Genomic DNA, 16,852 nt, shown 5'->3' with positions numbered 1-16,852 from the left:
TGAGTCTCGCAGTTTTTCCCAATTTTCCAATTTGTTTCAGTTCATGGTACAACCTTTTTACTAAACTCATGCCGTCGTAGACAGTTGGACAAGTCCACAGAGTCTACAATGTAACAATCACTGTAAAGTAATAAGAGTGAACCCAAAATTTGAACTGTTTTTTAAAAACTAGAGATATTTTGAGTCTCGCAGTTTTTCCCAATTTTCCAATTTGTTTCAGTTCATGGTACAACCTTTTTACTAAACTCATGCCGTCGTAGACAGTTGGACAAGTCCACAGAGTCTACAATGTAACAATCGCTGTAAAGTAATAAGAGTGAACCCAAAATTTGAACTGTTTTTTTTTAAACTAGAGATATTTTGATTTTCGCAGATTTTCCAAATTTTCCAATTTGATTCAGTTCATGGTACAACCTTTTTACTAAACTCATGCCGTCGTAGACAGTTGGACAAGTCCACAGAGTCTACAATGTAACAATCACTGTAAAGTAATAAGAGTGAACCCAAAATTTGAACTGTTTTTTTTTAAACTAGAGATATTTTGATTCTCGCAGATTTTCCAAATTTTCCAATTTGATTCAGTTCATGGTACAACCTTTTTACTAAACTCATGCCGTCGTAGACAGTTGGACAAGTCCACAGAGTCTACAATGTAACAATCACTGTAAAGTAATAAGAGTGAACCCAAAATTTGAACTGTTTTTTTTTTAAACTAGAGATATTTTGATTCTCGCAGATTTTCCTAATTTTCCAATTTGATTCAGTTCATGGTACAACCTTTTTACTAAACTCATGCCGTCGTAGACAGTTGGACAAGTCCACAGAGTCTACAATGTAACAATCACTGTAAAGTAATAAGAGTGAACCCAAAATTTGAACTGTTTTTTAAAAACTAGAGATATTTTGAGTCTCGCAGTTTTTCCCAATTTTCCAATTTGTTTCAGTTCATGGCACAACCTTTTTACTAAACTCATGCAGTCGTAGACAGTTGGACAAGTCCACAGAGTCTACAATGTAACAATCACTGTAAAGTAATAAGAGTGAACCCAAAATTTGAACTGTTTTTTTTAAACTAGAGATATTTTGATTCTCGCAGATTTTCCAAATTTTCCAATTTGATTCAGTTCATGGTACAACCTTTTTACTAAACTCATGCCGTCGTAGACAGTTGGACAAGTCCACAGAGTCTACAATGTAACAATCACTGTAAAGTAATAAGAGTGAACCCAAAATTTGAACTGTTTTTTAAAAACTAGAGATATTTTGAGTCTCGCAGTTTTTCCCAATTTTCCAATTTGTTTCAGTTCATGGCACAACCTTTTTACTAAACTCATGCCGTCGTAGACAGTTGGACAAGTCCACAGAGTCTACAATGTAACAATCACTGTAAAGTAATAAGAGTGAACCCAAAATTTGAACTGTTTTTTAAAAACTAGAGATATTTTGATTCTCGCAGTTTTTCCCAATTTTCCTTTTTTTTTCAGTTCATGGTACAATCTTTTTACTAAACTCATGCCGTCGTAGACAGTTGGACAAGTCCACAGAATCTACAATGTAACAATCACTGTAAAGTAATAAGAGTGAACCCAAAATTTGAACTGTTTTTTTTTAAACTAGAGATATTTTGATTCTCGCAGATTTTCCAAATTTTCCAATTTGATTCAGTTCATGGTACAACCTTTTTACTAAACTCATGCCGTCGTAGACAGTTGGACAAGTCCACAGAGTCTACAATGTAACAATCACTGTAAAGTAATAAGAGTGAACCCAAAATTTGAACTGTTTTTTTTTTAAACTAGAGATATTTTGATTCTCGCAGATTTTCCTAATTTTCCAATTTGATTCAGTTCATGGTACAACCTTTTTACTAAACTCATGCCGTCGTAGACAGTTGGAGAAGTCCACAGAGTCTACAATGTAACAATCACTGTAAAGTAATAAGAGTGAACCCAAAATTTGAACTGTTTTTTAAAAACTAGAGATATTTTGAGTCTCGCAGTTTTTCCCAATTTTCCAATTTGTTTCAGTTCATGGCACAACCTTTTTACTAAACTCATGCAGTCGTAGACAGTTGGACAAGTCCACAGAGTCTACAATGTAACAATCACTGTAAAGTAATAAGAGTGAACCCAAAATTTGAACTGTTTTTTAAAAACTAGAGATATTTTGATTCTCGCAGTTTTTCCCAATTTTCCTTTTTTTCAGTTCATGGTACAATCTTTTTACTAAACTCATGCCGTCGTAGACAGTTGGACAAGTCCACAGAGTCTACAATGTAACAATCACTGTAAAGTAATAAGAGTGAACCAAAAATTTGAACTGTTTTTTAAAAACTAGAGATATTTTGATTCTCGCAGTTTTTCCCAATTTTCCTTTTGTTTCAGTTCATGGTACAACCTTTTTACTAAACTCATGCCGTCGTAGACAGTTGGACAAGTCCACAGAGTCTACAATGTAACAATCACTGTAAAGTAATAAGAGTGAACCCAAAATTTGAACTGTTTTTTAAAAACTAGAGATATTTTGATTCTCGCAGTTTTTCCCAATTTTCCTTTTTTTTCAGTTCATGGTACAATCTTTTTACTAAACTCATGCCGTCGTAGACAGTTGGACAAGTCCACAGAGTCTACAATGTAACAATCACTGTAAAGTAATAAGAGTGAACCCAAAATTTGAACTGTTTTTTAAAAACTAGAGATATTTTGATTCTCGCAGTTTTTCCCAATTTTCCTTTTTTTTCAGTTCATGGTACAATCTTTTTACTAAACTCATGCCGTCGTAGACAGTTGGACAAGTCCACAGAATCTACAATGTAACAATCACTGTAAAGTAATAAGAGTGAACCCAAAATTTGAACTGTTTTTTTTTAAACTAGAGATATTTTGATTCTCGCAGATTTTCCAAATTTTCCAATTTGATTCAGTTCATGGTACAACCTTTTTACTAAACTCATGCCGTCGTAGACAGTTGGACAAGTCCACAGAGTCTACAATGTAACAATCACTGTAAAGTAATAAGAGTGAACCCAAAATTTGAACTGTTTTTTTTTTAAACTAGAGATATTTTGATTCTCGCAGATTTTCCAAATTTTCCAATTTGATTCAGTTCATGGTACAACCTTTTTACTAAACTCATGCCGTCGTAGACAGTTGGACAAGTCCACAGAGTCTACAATGTAACAATCACTGTAAAGTAATAAGAGTGAACCCAAAATTTGAACTGTTTTTTAAAAACTAGAGATATTTTGATTCTCGCAGTTTTTCCCAATTTTCCAATTTGTTTCAGTTCATGGTACAACCTTTTTACTAAACTCATGCCGTCGTAGACAGTTGGACAAGTCCACAGAGTCTACAATGTAACAATCACTGTAAAGTAATAAGAGTGAACCCAAAATTTGAACTGTTTTTTTTTTAAACTAGAGATATTTTGATTCTCGCAGATTTTCCTAATTTTCCAATTTGATTCAGTTCATGGTACAACCTTTTTACTAAACTCATGCCGTCGTAGACAGTTGGACAAGTCCACAGAGTCTACAATGTAACAATCACTGTAAAGTAATAAGAGTGAACCCAAAATTTGAACTGTTTTTTAAAAACTAGAGATATTTTGAGTCTCGCAGTTTTTCCCAATTTTCCAATTTGTTTCAGTTCATGGCACAACCTTTTTACTAAACTCATGCAGTCGTAGACAGTTGGACAAGTCCACAGAGTCTACAATGTAACAATCACTGTAAAGTAATAAGAGTGAACCCAAAATTTGAACTGTTTTTTAAAAACTAGAGATATTTTGAGTCTCGCAGTTTTTCCCAATTTTCCAATTTGTTTCAGTTCATGGCACAACCTTTTTACTAAACTCATGCAGTCGTAGACAGTTGGACAAGTCCACAGAGTCTACAATGTAACAATCACTGTAAAGTAATAAGAGTGAACCCAAAATTTGAACTGTTTTTTAAAAACTAGAGATATTTTGATTCTCGCAGTTTTTCCCAATTTTCCTTTTTTTTCAGTTCATGGTACAATCTTTTTACTAAACTCATGCCGTCGTAGACAGTTGGACAAGTCCACAGAATCTACAATGTAACAATCACTGTAAAGTAATAAGAGTGAACCCAAAATTTGAACTGTTTTTTTTTAAACTAGAGATATTTTGATTCTCGCAGATTTTCCAAATTTTCCAATTTGATTCAGTTCATGGTACAACCTTTTTACTAAACTCATGCCGTCGTAGACAGTTGGACAAGTCCACAGAGTCTACAATGTAACAATCACTGTAAAGTAATAAGAGTGAACCCAAAATTTGAACTGTTTTTTAAAAACTAGAGATATTTTGATTCTCGCAGTTTTTCCCAATTTTCCTTTTTTTTCAGTTCATGGTACAACCTTTTTACTAAACTCATGCCGTCGTAGACAGTTGGACAAGTCCACAGAGTCTACAATGTAACAATCACTGTAAAGTAATAAGAGTGAACCCAAAATTTGAACTGTTTTTTTTAAACTGGAGATATTTTGATTCTCGCAGTTTTTCCCAATTTTCCAATTCGTTTTTCAGTTCATGGTAAACCCGTTTTACTACCAATGTACAAAAGAAGAAGAGGGGCAGACAGCTCAGTCGGTAGTGGAGTGGAGGCCGCGAGATCAAGATCGGCTCAGCCTCCATTGGGAAGTGGAGCAATCCACGACTGGATTATCGTCCACAGTCCCCGGCTAGCTAGGACGTAGCTTAAATTATAGACCAGTGGGATCATCACCAGGTAGTGTACCTGACTCCCAGATCCGCAGTGCATAGCACTTGAAGAACGGATCGTCCTTTAATCCTTGAATCTTTTAAAAAGAATTGGTGGATCTCCCATGTGGTTGTGGGGACAATAAGAAGGAGGCTTAGATCACTTCCTAACCTGTGGTAGATCGTGCCCTATCCACAAAGAAAATCTGTGGACGTCCTCAAAGAAGCCAACAAACCCTTCGACCTGGGTGTAGGAACACTCCAGACGAGCGACTGAAAACGTCACAATAGCAACAAAGAAGCCCACGGGCCCCACGAAGCCCAAGTAGCCCACGGCTTAATCTTCAAATCAATTACCTTACTAGTTACTGTGGCTTCTCCTTCTCGCTCCATGAGTCGTCGCCGCTGTCGTTCTTCCGACCAACCAACCTTTGCTGGAGTATCCAACGCTTCTGAAATTGAAAATATTCATATTTGATTTTCTTTAAATTGGAACCATTTACGAAAAGCATAAATGGAAAACGCATAGCAAAAAAAACAAGCAATCAGTATTTAGCAAGGTAATTTATTGATTTTTCAGAACTTTCAAAAAACTGCGAGATTCCACTCAGAACCCTCATTACTATTCCACTAGTCCAGACCACTAAAACAAAGAAGCTCACGGCTTAATTTGCAAACGAATTACCTTACTATGAGTGATCCTTCTCGCTCTACGAGACTCTACGCTCTCGCTCTACCGGCCAACATCCAACTTCCAACAGTTTCCAACGCATCTGAAATTGGAAAAATATTTATATTTGATTTTTTTTTCCATTAGAACCATTTACGAAAAGCAAAAAAACAATCAATATTTTGAAAATAGGGGGGAAAAATGCTCTGGCTGCGATCTCATTTATATTAATTTTCCCCTAAAAATTGTTTTTTTCTAAAACTACAGTAATCCTACAAAATTCCTACAGTACTATTACGGGAACACAACAAAATTTCGAGAATACGTATTCCGTAACAAATATGACGCGCAAAAAGTCTCGTAACGAAAACTACAGTAATTATCTCAATGACTACTGTAGCATTTCTGTCGATTTACGGCTTCGGCTTCGAAGAATTACTATAGTTTTCGCTCCGAGATATTTTGCGTGTCAAATATGCGCCTTCGAAATAGAAAAAATTAGATTTAGAAAAATTAGATTGCCGCGTTTTAACACATCGAAAAAAAAGAAACAAAAAGTTTGTAACTACAGTACTCCTTAAAGGCGCACACCTTTTCGCTTCTCAGAAAAACTTGCGTCTTTTCGAAAAATGCATATGCTGTGAAAAAAAAACAGCCGTACTCCAAGTCACCCCTTGGAAAAAATGACTAAAAATGCGAAACAATTCCTCACTTTGCGCAAAAAATGGCGCGTAGAATGAGAGAGAGGGACGAAAAAAAGGAGTAGATCAAAAAGAAATGTTTGTGGTAGGTCTGGAATCTGTCAATTTTTAAATCAATTTTTAACACTTTTCTATCATAAAAAATAGTTTTTTTATTGATTAATAATGAATAAAATACTAAAAACCTTTTAACAGCGCCGTTTGATCGATGCCGCTCAATATTTAATGTTTTGCGCGTCAATTAAAATGCCTTGTACGCAGATGCGCGTCGCCTCGAGGCGCCTCGTCTGCAAACACCGTGTCTCATTTTTTTCCTTTACAATTAGGCGCCCCTACACGGGGTGTCAGGTTGGTCCACAACGGTTTGATCTACGAAAAACGCGGCGGGAATGATTTCCCCAAAAAATGTGACGTCAGCACGTTTTTAACCATGCAAAATCAGTTGAGAAGTCTGCGTCTAAATTCCCGCATTTTTTGTAGATCACAACGAAATGGGACATTCTGACACCACGGGTGTAGGGGTTATTTGATATGGCGAATTCGAATTTTAATGTGGTTTTCCGAACTTTTCGGCTTAAAATACTGAAAATAATTTTTATAAATTATTAAAAATAAAAAAAAAAAGCAGAAAAAATACAATTACAAAGCTGAAAGATCGATTTGGGTTGGGAAAAAATAGAGAAAAAATCGGATGAAATGTAAGAAATTGACTCGGTAATCATGGATTTTTTTGGGCAAAAAAGAGGGCGAAAACGTAATAAATATGGGGATTTCGACTGAAAAAAAATTGAAAAATCTCAATTTTCCAACAAAAAAATTTAGGGAGTTGGCATTCCATTTCGAGTATATAATAGGTGAACGAAGGCGGCAAAACCGACAGAATAGGCAGCGTAGAGCGTCAGACGATCTCTTCGTTTCGGGTAGTTGGCTGGAAAAAAATTGGTTGAAAATTAAATTTTTAGAACAAAAAAAATTTGAAATTTTGAAAAAATCTGAAAAAATGTGTTTTTTCCAGATTTTCGCAAATAAAATTGAAATTAATAATTTGAAAATTCAAATTTTTCGAGATTTTTTAGAAGATGTCAATTCCGGCAATGTGCCGGAAATTTTCAGTTCCGGCAACTTGCCGGTTTGCCCATTTGCCGGAATTGAAAATTCCTGGCACATCGGCAAATTGCCAGTATTGAAAATTTCCGGCAAGTCAGCAATTTGCCGGAATTGGAAATTCCTGGCAAATCGGCAAATTGCCGGAATTGAAAATTTCCGGCAAATTGGCAAAATGCCGGAATTGAAAATTCCTGGCAAATCGGCAAATTGCCAGTATTGAAAAGTTCCGGCAAATTGGCAAAATTGCCGGAATTGAAAATTCCTGGCAAACCGGCAAATTGCCAGTATTGAAAATTTCCGGCAAGTCAGCAATTTGCCGGAATTGTAAATTCCTGGAAAATCGGCAAATTGCCGGAATTGAAAAGTTCCGGCAAACCGGCAAATTGACGGAATTGAAAATTTCCGGCAAACCGGCAAATTTCCGGAATTGGAAATTTCCGGCAAATTGGCAAAATGCCGGAATTGAAAAGTTCCGGCAAACCGGCAAATTGACGGAATTGAAAATTCCGACAAACAACCGGAATTGGAAATTCCTGGCAAATCGGCAAATTGCCGGAATTGAAAAATTCAAGAAACTGAAATTTTTGAATTATTACACACTTTTTTCAACGAAAATCTAAAAATTTTCTCTTTTTAACCAAAATTTCTCAAATTTTTCACTTTTTTCGCTTAAAACTTACGAATTTCGAGCCAAAGCGGCAGACCTTGAGCATTACAAAATGCGTGGGCGATTATTGGCACAATTGCGTGACGTGTTGTCAGTTGGAGCCACGTGGCGAATGCTCCAAACAGATATGTGTAGCAGAATTGGAAACCTGAAGAGATTTTGATGAATTTTGGTGAAAATTTGGAAAATTTTGAATGAATATTCGAATTTCCAGCATGAAATTACACAAAAACGGCGTTTTTCAGAATTTTCGTGCAAAAATTCGTCAAATCAGGAGCCGGGTACGCAAACACCGGGCTACAGTAACCCAGGGCATCAGATTTGACGACATTTTGCACTAAAATTTGGAAAATTGCAATTTTGCAACTTTTTCCTCACGAGGGACGAGGAAAAATAGTTTCTAGGCCATGGCCGAGGGGCCGACAAGTTTCATCGGCCATTTATCTTGCTTTATTTTCCGCCTGTTTTCTTTCGTTTTTCACTGATTTTTTTCGTTTTTTCTTAATAAAACTGATAAATAAATATTTTTTGCAGATGCTAAAACAATTTCCAAGTAAAAAAATTATGTATTCAGTGGGCAAGCAGCGGTGAAAGTGGTCAATGTAAAATGATGGATTACGGGAATACAAAACCTGAACTTTTTCTGAAACATGATACATATGCTGCTTAAATGCTGAGACTACCTGATTTTCATAACGAGACCGCTGAAAAAATTTTGAGATTTTCAAAATTCAACTTTTTTGGTGAAAAAGTCGAGATTTTCACAAAAAGTTGAATTTTGGAAACCTCAAAACTTTTTCAGCGGTCTTGATATGAAAATCAGGTAGTTTCAACATCTAAGCAGCATATGTATCATGTTTCAGAAAAAGTTTAGGTTTTGTATTCCCGCAATCCATCATTTTACATTGCCCACTTTCACCGCTACTTGCCGACTGAATTCACAATTTTTTACTCGGAAATTGTTTTAGCATCTGCAAAAAATATTTATTTATCAGTTTTATCAAGAAAAAACGAAAAAAAATCAGTGAAAAACGAAAGAAAACAGGCGGAAAACAAAGCAAGATAAATGGCCGCTGAAACTTGTCGGCCCCTCGGCCATGGCCTAGAAACCACTTTTCCTCGTCCCTCGTGAGGGAAAAGTTGCAGTGAATTGTGGAATTTGAATTTAAATTCGGTTTTTTTGCAATTTTAACGGCAAATCAGCAAATTGCAGGAACTAAACATTTCCGGCAAAGCGGCAAATTGTCGGAACAAAAAAACTTGCGGCAAGTCGGCAAATTACAGCAATTGAAAATTCCGGCAAATAGGCCAATTACCGGAATTGAAAATTTTTCGGCAAACCGGCAAATTGGCGGAATTGAAAATTTCCGGCAAGTTGGCAAAATTGCCGAAATTCAAATTTCCGGCAAATCGGCTAATCAGCAAATTGCCGGAATTGAAAATTTCCGGCAAATCAGCAAATTGGCGGAATTGAAAATTTCCGGCAAATCAGCAAATTGGCGGAATTGAAAATTTCCGGCAAATCTGCAATTTGCCGGAATTGAAAATTTCCGGCAAATCAGCAAACTGCTAAAATTGCGTCAAATCAAGTGCCGGGTACGCAAACACAGGCTACAGTAACCCAAGACATCATATTTGACGACATTTTGCACGAAAATTCTGAAAATACAGATTTTTCAAAATTTTTCAAGTTTGGACCAATTTTTTCAAAAATCTAAAAATTTTGCCAGAAATCTGGAATTTTAGCTACAAAACGTGAAAATTTTGAATTCCCAATAGCAAATCACACTAAATCCTCAATTTTCATGAATTCAGTGCAAAATGCCGTAAAATCCGGTGTTTTGGGTTACTGTAGCGTGGTGTTTGCGTACTCGGCATCGGATTTGACGGGATTTTGCACTAAAAATTCTCAAAATCCAAAATAGGGGTGATTTTTCACGTGGAATTCGAATTTTGAGTCGGAAAATCGATATTTTTTACTTTTTCCATAAAATTTCAAGAAATTTTCAAGTTTTCGGGTAAGATTATACGAATTTCCTGGATTTTCAGCTATTTTCTAGTTTTGTTGGCAATTTCCTAGATTTTTAGCCAAATTTTTGAAATTTTCATGATTTTTCGATCATTTTTAACCGATTTTCTTCAGTTTTTCGCGTTTCAGGGCTAATTTTCAGCCATTTTCAGCCGAATTTTCGCAATTTTCGTGTTTTTTGTTTCAATTTTCGGCCAATTTTTTACCCCGTTGAAGTATAGAATGTGCTAGAGAATATCCACGTCGTTGATCATCCCAAATGTGATGAAAATGTGAAGCCGCAAATGGAATTGGATTTAATAAAATTGTCATTGTTGGACCATAGACGTGCGCCATAAGAGTTGAGGAGCACGCTCGAAATACGATTTCTTCGGTTATTGGACCCTGAAAATGGAGGAGGAAATTGATGATTTTTTAGGGATTTTTATTGCGAAAAATCGGAAATTTCACTAATTTTTCATCAATTTTGAGTTTTTTTGGGGAATTTTTAGTCCAAAAATGGCAATTTTTCAGTGAAAAAATTGGTGAATTTTGAAGAAAAATCGCTGAAATTTCGAATTTTCCCAGGTAAATCTGTCTAAAATCCTCATTTTTCCAGGTTTTCCACTGCAATTTTCAGATTTTCAACATTTTAATGCTCTTACCACAATAATATCCCGTCGCCATACCCAACTATTGAAACATAGCTTCCACTCGTACCAATCTGGAATTTTTTGCCAATTTTCTCGGGAATTTTAGTTCAAAAACTGATTTTTTACATTAAAATTCGGTTTTTTTTTAAGTTTTAGCTGCGAAAATTCGATTTTTTGAGCCATTTTTCACATTTTGAGCCTAAAAACCCAAATTTCAAACGTTTTTAGCAATTTTTCAGTTGAAAAATCTAATTTTTGTGCATTTTTCAAAAAAAAATTACTCTTTTATCTAATTTTTCTCGATTTTCCCATTTTTTTTCACAATTTTCATATGAAAACCACAAAAATGCATTTTTCTGGGATTTTGCCAATTTTTTGTGGATTTTAGTGTAAAAACTGTTTTTTTCAAAGGTTTAGCTGCGAAAATTGATTTTTTTAAAGCAATTTTTCCGTTTTTTTTTAATTTTTAACTGAAAAATCCGATTTGCGTATTTTTCAAACGAAAAAATGCACTTTTTAGCTGATTTTTCATCGAATTTTCCGATTTTGAAGAATTTCCATTTTAGAATCAGTTTTTAAGGAATTCTATTTTAAAAAAATGCATTTTTTGAGCTTTTTTTGACTATTTTCTATGAATTTTCAAGAAAACTCAGACTAAAATTAAGTTTTGGTGCTTTTGTCAATTTTAAGACAATTTTTCGACTTTTCAAGCTCATTATTTTATCGATTTTTCACTTTTTTTTCGATTTTATTTTTGCCGGAAAATCCAGATTTTTAACTGTTTTTTTCACAGTTTTCTGACTTAAAATCATTTTCAACAGAAAAACTCAATTTTTCAGACTTGTATAACAATTTGAAGCGCAAAAGTCCGAAAATGTGCATTTTTCTGAATTTTTAATAATTTTTAAATTGAAAAATCAAATTTTTGTGCATTTTTCAAGAAAAAAAAAATCGATTTTTTCAATTTTTTTTTGAAATTTTGTGTTGAAATAGGCAAAATTCTAGATTTCAAGTGAAAAATTGCATTTTCTGAGCTTTTTTTTTGACTATTTTTTTTGAGTTTTCGTGCTTTTTGCAAATTTTAAGACAAATTTTCGACTGTTTAAACTAATTAGCATCGATTTTTTGCATTTTTTTCAAAGTTTTTGCCGGAAAATTAAATTTTCAGTGTTTTTTTTCACGATTTTTGGCCCCAAAATCTGATTTTAAGCTTATTTTCTGATTTTTAACTAACTTTCAACGGAACAATGCTATATTTCTGACGTTTTTCCCATTTTATGACCAAAAATTTCGAATTTTCAACGTTTTTATCTAATTTTTCATCGATTTTGTTCATTTTTCGCACGATTTTCCTCGCGTTTTCCCGTACCAAAATAGTGCCAAAGTGTCCGATCGATTTGCATCATAACGAATTGTCCTAAATAGAATGCATTCATTAAAATGAATGGATATGTGATCGATTGTCCTATGTTATCCCATCGAACTCCCATTTCTAGCATTGGAGAGTCGGTATACTGGAAAAATGGCGAAATTTGGGCGGTTTTTGGCGGGAAAATTGATTTTTTCAGTGGAAAATTGACAATTTTACGCTTTTTCGGGGGAAAAATTTGAGGAAATTCATAGTTTTTGCACTTTTTGAGGCAAAATTCCAATTTTTTCGCCAAAAAATCATACATCTCGTAGGTAGAATGCGGTGACCACAATGGAGACAAAATTGCTCAACAGGGCTCCTTTGAATCTGAAAAAAATAATTTTTTTTTGGAATTAAATTTTTTTTTTTTTTTCAAAAAAAAAATTTAAAAATCTTTTTTTTTTTCAAAAAATCCGATATTCCTAGGTTTTCCACGTCAAATTTTCCGTTTTTCCGCACTATTTTCTTCAATTCCGCACCTCCTCTTCACACTTTCCGGGTCATTTCGGTCGGTTCCATTTCTATCGAACAAATGGACCAGCAAGACGTAGGAAATCGGCAGGCATGCGGAAACCAAGCCGGCGCCTGAATTTTTAAACGTTTTTTTGTTGTTTTTTTCAGCTTTTTCTTACCCATTTTAGCTTAAAATCGGGAAAAATTGGTGAAAATCGACAGTTTGGCTGTGATCATCGATTTTCCTGGTTTTTGGGGGATTTTGTTTAGCTTTTCACCTGAAAATATAAAATTAATGCAATTTTTCAACTTTTGTCGTCTAAAAAATATTATAAAAAGATGGAGAAAGCTTAAAAAGATTTTTTACTTAGAAAAATTGAATTTCCGCCAGAAAAACTTAATATTTTGGTAATTTCTCCTGATTTTGGGTATTTTCAGATCGCAAATTCAATTTTCTCCGTATTTTTCAACATTTTATCACGAAAAAATCACGAAAAAATCACGAAAATCGAGCGAAAACGACGAAAAAGAGCCCGAAATTAATTAATTAAATAGTGGTGGCCGAGTGCAATGGAGCGACTCGACCCTCGGGGTTTTCTAGGCCACCATTGGGAAAAACGCCGCGAAATGGGAAAATTTGAATCGAAAAAGTTTAATTTGTCTATAACTTTTTACTGATGAATGATTTTGAAAAATTTTCAACTACGGAAATATTCAGCGTATTATTTTCTAGTGATTGCATAAAAAATTTCCAAAAAAATCTCGGAATAAACTACGGCGTTTGTCTCTGTAAATTTTAAATCGGCTCTATCTCCTCCAAGATTCAAGATTTGAAAAAATCGTCAACTGAAACAATGAAGAGCGTAAAATTCTGCATTGACCGGACCCCAAAAACAAAACTTTTCTGGGGCTGAACCGGTGGCTCAATTGGGAACACAGATGCCTTTCACCCAGCACTCCATGTTTCGAACCCCGGTTCCCCCACAATTTTTTTTCTGACCGACTCATTAAATTTCTCTACCCCCTCCTGATGTTTGGTGTCCTACATCGCCCTCCCATGCGGGAAGGCGGTGGGGGGAGGAGGAGGAGGAACATTGCACTCCGATGTTTGTTTCTTCTCTTTCTCAATGAGTGTATATACAATATAGTGTGACCTCTTCCCTGCGTCTCTTCTAGATTATCACACTCTCTCGTTCTTTTGAAAGAGAGACAGAGAGACGCAGAGAGTGAGAAACAATGTCCAGCCGGGTGATGCGTACCATCTGTTTCCAAACGCACATTTTCGAGGAATTATTTGAAAATTTTTCCGTTTTTAGCACGTTTTTCGGGATTTCCCTAATATTTTTCAGTAGTTTTTGCTCATTTTTCTGTGAAATTTCCCATTTTCGAACTGTTATGTTTGTCCAGACAGAACGGCTTGAGCAAATCAAATAAATCAAATATACAATGTTGTTAAGATTTTGCCATTTAAAAATGGATATTTCAAATTTCAGAAATTTATACTTTTCAAAAAAAATTTGTTTTTCAAACATTACATTCATTAAAACCGAAATTTTCTCCTGATTCCAAAAATATAACTTTTCACTCTCAAAACTCAAAAACCACCGAGTTACAGCGGTTTTTACGCGCGCCGGCGAGAGAGGAGAGATCGCAGACAGGCAGGGTATCTGCTTTCTCTGCGCTCTCCACTCTCCACCCTATCTTGCCGGTCTCTACAAAACTCGCTGTAACTTGCACGTTTTCGCTACAGGACCCCTAAGAAGTATATTTTTGAATTCAGGAGAAAAATGCGGTTCTGATGAATATAAATTCTGTGAGAAAATTTTTCAAAAAAGTGTGTTTTGTATAATTTTTGGAAATTTTTCCATCAAATCTTCAAACTTTTTGTACTTTTTGCACTTTTTCCACTATTGTTCTTTGATTAGACCACTAGAGAATCAGAGAAACAGAGAAGATATCAAGTGTCAGGTCCTTATCACCTCTCGCTTGTTGACTGGGCATTTTGTTGTGTTGTTTGAACTTTTTCTGTGAAAATTGTTGATTTTCCGGTTAGAAAATGTTTATTCCAGTATTGTTGTTTAACTTGCGACAAACTTTTTTCGATTTCAAAAAAAAAAATTTTTTTGAAAGTGTTTTTTAATTCAAACTTTTCACTTTTCTGATCCAAAATTTCCTCCTGATTCCAAAAATATAATTTTCACAGCCCAAAACTCAAAACCCACCGAGTTACAGCCATTTTTGCAAGCGCCGGTGAGAGAGCGGAGGGCGAAGACAGGCAGAGTGTCTGCTTTCTCTGCGCCCTCGCACTCTCTCGTTGGTGCGCGTAAAATCACCTGTAACTCGGCTCTTTTCGTGTAAAATCTTTTGAAAAATATATTTTTGAAGTCAGGAAAAAATTGCGGTTTAGATTTAAATAAATTTGAATTTGAAAAAAATTTTCGAGAAATTTTTTTTTTCTAAAAATTTTTTTTTGTCAAAAATTCAAATTTTTCGCATCAAATTCATTTTGTTAGTAGTAGGGTCAAATATTTCATTTTCACAGATAGTTCAAATTCCTTCACCCCCATCCCTCCTTCGTCTCATAAGATGGTAATCTTGGCACCAGGCCAAGGACGTACCGGTTCCGAATTGGAGTGCGCGTGCATGTGTGTTAGCCGGCTGAAGGTCGGATTTTCAAGGTTTTTGGGGAAACTGAATTTTTATGATCTAAGGAAAACGCGCGAAAATCGACCATTTGAATCGTAGCGTGGCCTAGAAATTCGGGATATCCGAAAGTTAGATTTATTGTGAATTTTTCATAATTTCATGTGCATTTTTTTGATCAATTTCGTGTTACTGATGAGAATTTAGTGAGATTTATTCAAATTTAACTCCCACACCCTCTATTTCCATTGAAATTCTAACAATTCAATGAAAAAACCACAGAATTTGTCATTTTCAAGCTATTTTTGGAGAATTTTGTGGCAAAAATTAACAAAACTAAAATGAAAATTGACTATTTTCACAAAAAAAATCAGTGAAGTTCAGTTTATTCGCTGAAAAATTAATTAGAAAGTCGAATTAAAATAAATTAAATTAATTCTGTAGTACTGTAGTTTTTGTTCTGTGCGTACCGCGCTGCGAACCTCACGAGCAAAAATTGTTTTAAATTAATTTTCTTGATTTTCATCCAATTTTACTCAATTTTCATCGATTTTTCTCATTTTTTCTGCAAAAATCTTTAATTTCTAGCTATTTCTCCCACATTTTAACACAAAACGCAACATTTCTCTCATTTATTCCAACAAAATCGAAGGTTTTTCGTGATTTTTCAGTTTTACCCCAAAAAACCTCTGATTTTCGCGAAATTTCGTCACGAAAAGCCACAATACACATTTTTATTTTCGAAAATTTGTTTGTTGTCCTCTTCGGCGCCCGTTTGACTCCAATTTGTTTACCTCTCGACGCATTTTTTATGGAGAGTACCAAGTACGATTTGTTAACCGCTTTTTTAGTTTAAAATTCGTATTTCAAAAGATTTTTCCCCAAATTTTAACGTTTTTCAGGCGAATTTCGAGTCAAAAACAAGGATTTTGGTGGGTTTTTCGACGAAAAATGCAATTTTTGACCCATTTTCCCCACAAATCTCATCAATTTCCAAGGGCACATCTGGCGACGCTGGTGCCATTCATTTTCCGTCAAACAGATGTCATTCTGAGCACACAATGTTGCAAAAACCCGATTTTCAATTCATTTTCGTCAATTTTCTGCAGGGAAAGCGAATTTTTAAGTGAAAAATTGGATTTTCCGCTGATTTTGCTTTAAAAATTGAGAAATTCTCAAAAATTGCGAAATTTTCCCGCTAATCCACGTCACATTGAGCATTTTGTGCACTTTTACGATTGCTACGTGTGTATTTGACCCATCTGCGTCTCTGTGGATAATTTTAGGGATTTTTGACCGATAAAGTGTCAATTTTCACTGAAAAATCGGGGTTTTCAGCATTTTTCAGCTGAGAAGATGCAGTTTTCGCCAGTTTTCCGACAATTTTTGGGGGAAAAACCATAATTCTTTAAGATTTTAACAAGAAATCGATCGGAAATTTCAACGATTTTGCACTGAAAATTCGATTTTTGGGGTTTTTTTTGAGTGAAAATTCAGCTTGAGTTTGAGTTTTTCGACGAATTTTCCTCTGAAATCCACTTTTCCGGCGAATTTTTCTTGGAAAACTTGATTTTCAACAAAAAATTGAGTTTTTAGTGCGATTTTCTAGCAAAATATCGAATTTTCCACATATTTTTGCTCAAAGAAGCCTCCAAAATTAGTCACTAAAGTGTTTTGTGCTCAAAAAAGTATCCAATTACCGGTGAAATGGCTCCCGGGGAGCCCTGAGAGGAGCCAGGCACCCCCTTATCCACTGGAATACAAATAAACAAGTCTCCCCGTGGTGGAGCACAATGGAGCCCACTCAGCTGACCGCT

The 16,852-nt window shown here is 35.0% G+C and overlaps 2 protein-coding genes across 2 annotated transcripts; both read right to left on the bottom strand.

The window, feature by feature from the left end:
* Window positions 1-6,673: 6,673 nt before the first annotated feature.
* fce-2 (CAAX prenyl protease 2) lies at window positions 6,674-12,670 on the bottom strand. The gene is made up of 8 exons (NM_001028776.4): window positions 12,572-12,670; window positions 12,419-12,524; window positions 12,203-12,266; window positions 11,898-12,042; window positions 10,541-10,599; window positions 10,103-10,280; window positions 7,881-8,015; window positions 6,674-7,021 (listed from the first exon to the last, which is right to left on the bottom strand). Exons 1-8 carry the CDS (start codon window positions 12,573-12,575, stop codon window positions 6,912-6,914), a joined length of 801 nt encoding a protein of 266 aa, NP_001023947.1. The 5' UTR covers window positions 12,576-12,670; the 3' UTR covers window positions 6,674-6,911.
* Window positions 12,582-12,629, bottom strand: F48F5.8 (uncharacterized protein; the record flags this gene model as incomplete). The annotated part of the gene is made up of 1 exon (NM_001361777.1): window positions 12,582-12,629. The coding sequence occupies one exon, from the start codon at window positions 12,627-12,629 to the stop codon at window positions 12,582-12,584; it is 48 nt and encodes a 15-aa protein (NP_001348771.1).
* Window positions 12,671-16,852: the final 4,182 nt, after the last annotated feature.

Source organism: Caenorhabditis elegans, chromosome V (assembly GCF_000002985.6).
Source record: "Caenorhabditis elegans chromosome V".
NCBI classification, from domain to species: domain Eukaryota; kingdom Metazoa; phylum Nematoda; class Chromadorea; order Rhabditida; family Rhabditidae; genus Caenorhabditis; species Caenorhabditis elegans.
This window is presented reverse-complemented; position numbering and strand designations above follow the sequence as displayed.

What these genes read in the sequence shown, in the direction of transcription:
- fce-2 (NM_001028776.4), bottom strand. An exon ending in CCGGAAAGTGTGAAGAGGAG is followed by an intron (nt 12,267 to 12,418) that starts GTGCGGAATTGA and finishes TATTTTTTTCAG; the next exon opens with ATTCAAAGGAGCCCTGTTGA. An exon ending in GGCGACGGGATATTATTGTG is followed by an intron (nt 10,281 to 10,540) that starts GTAAGAGCATTA and finishes CTCCATTTTCAG; the next exon opens with GGTCCAATAACCGAAGAAAT.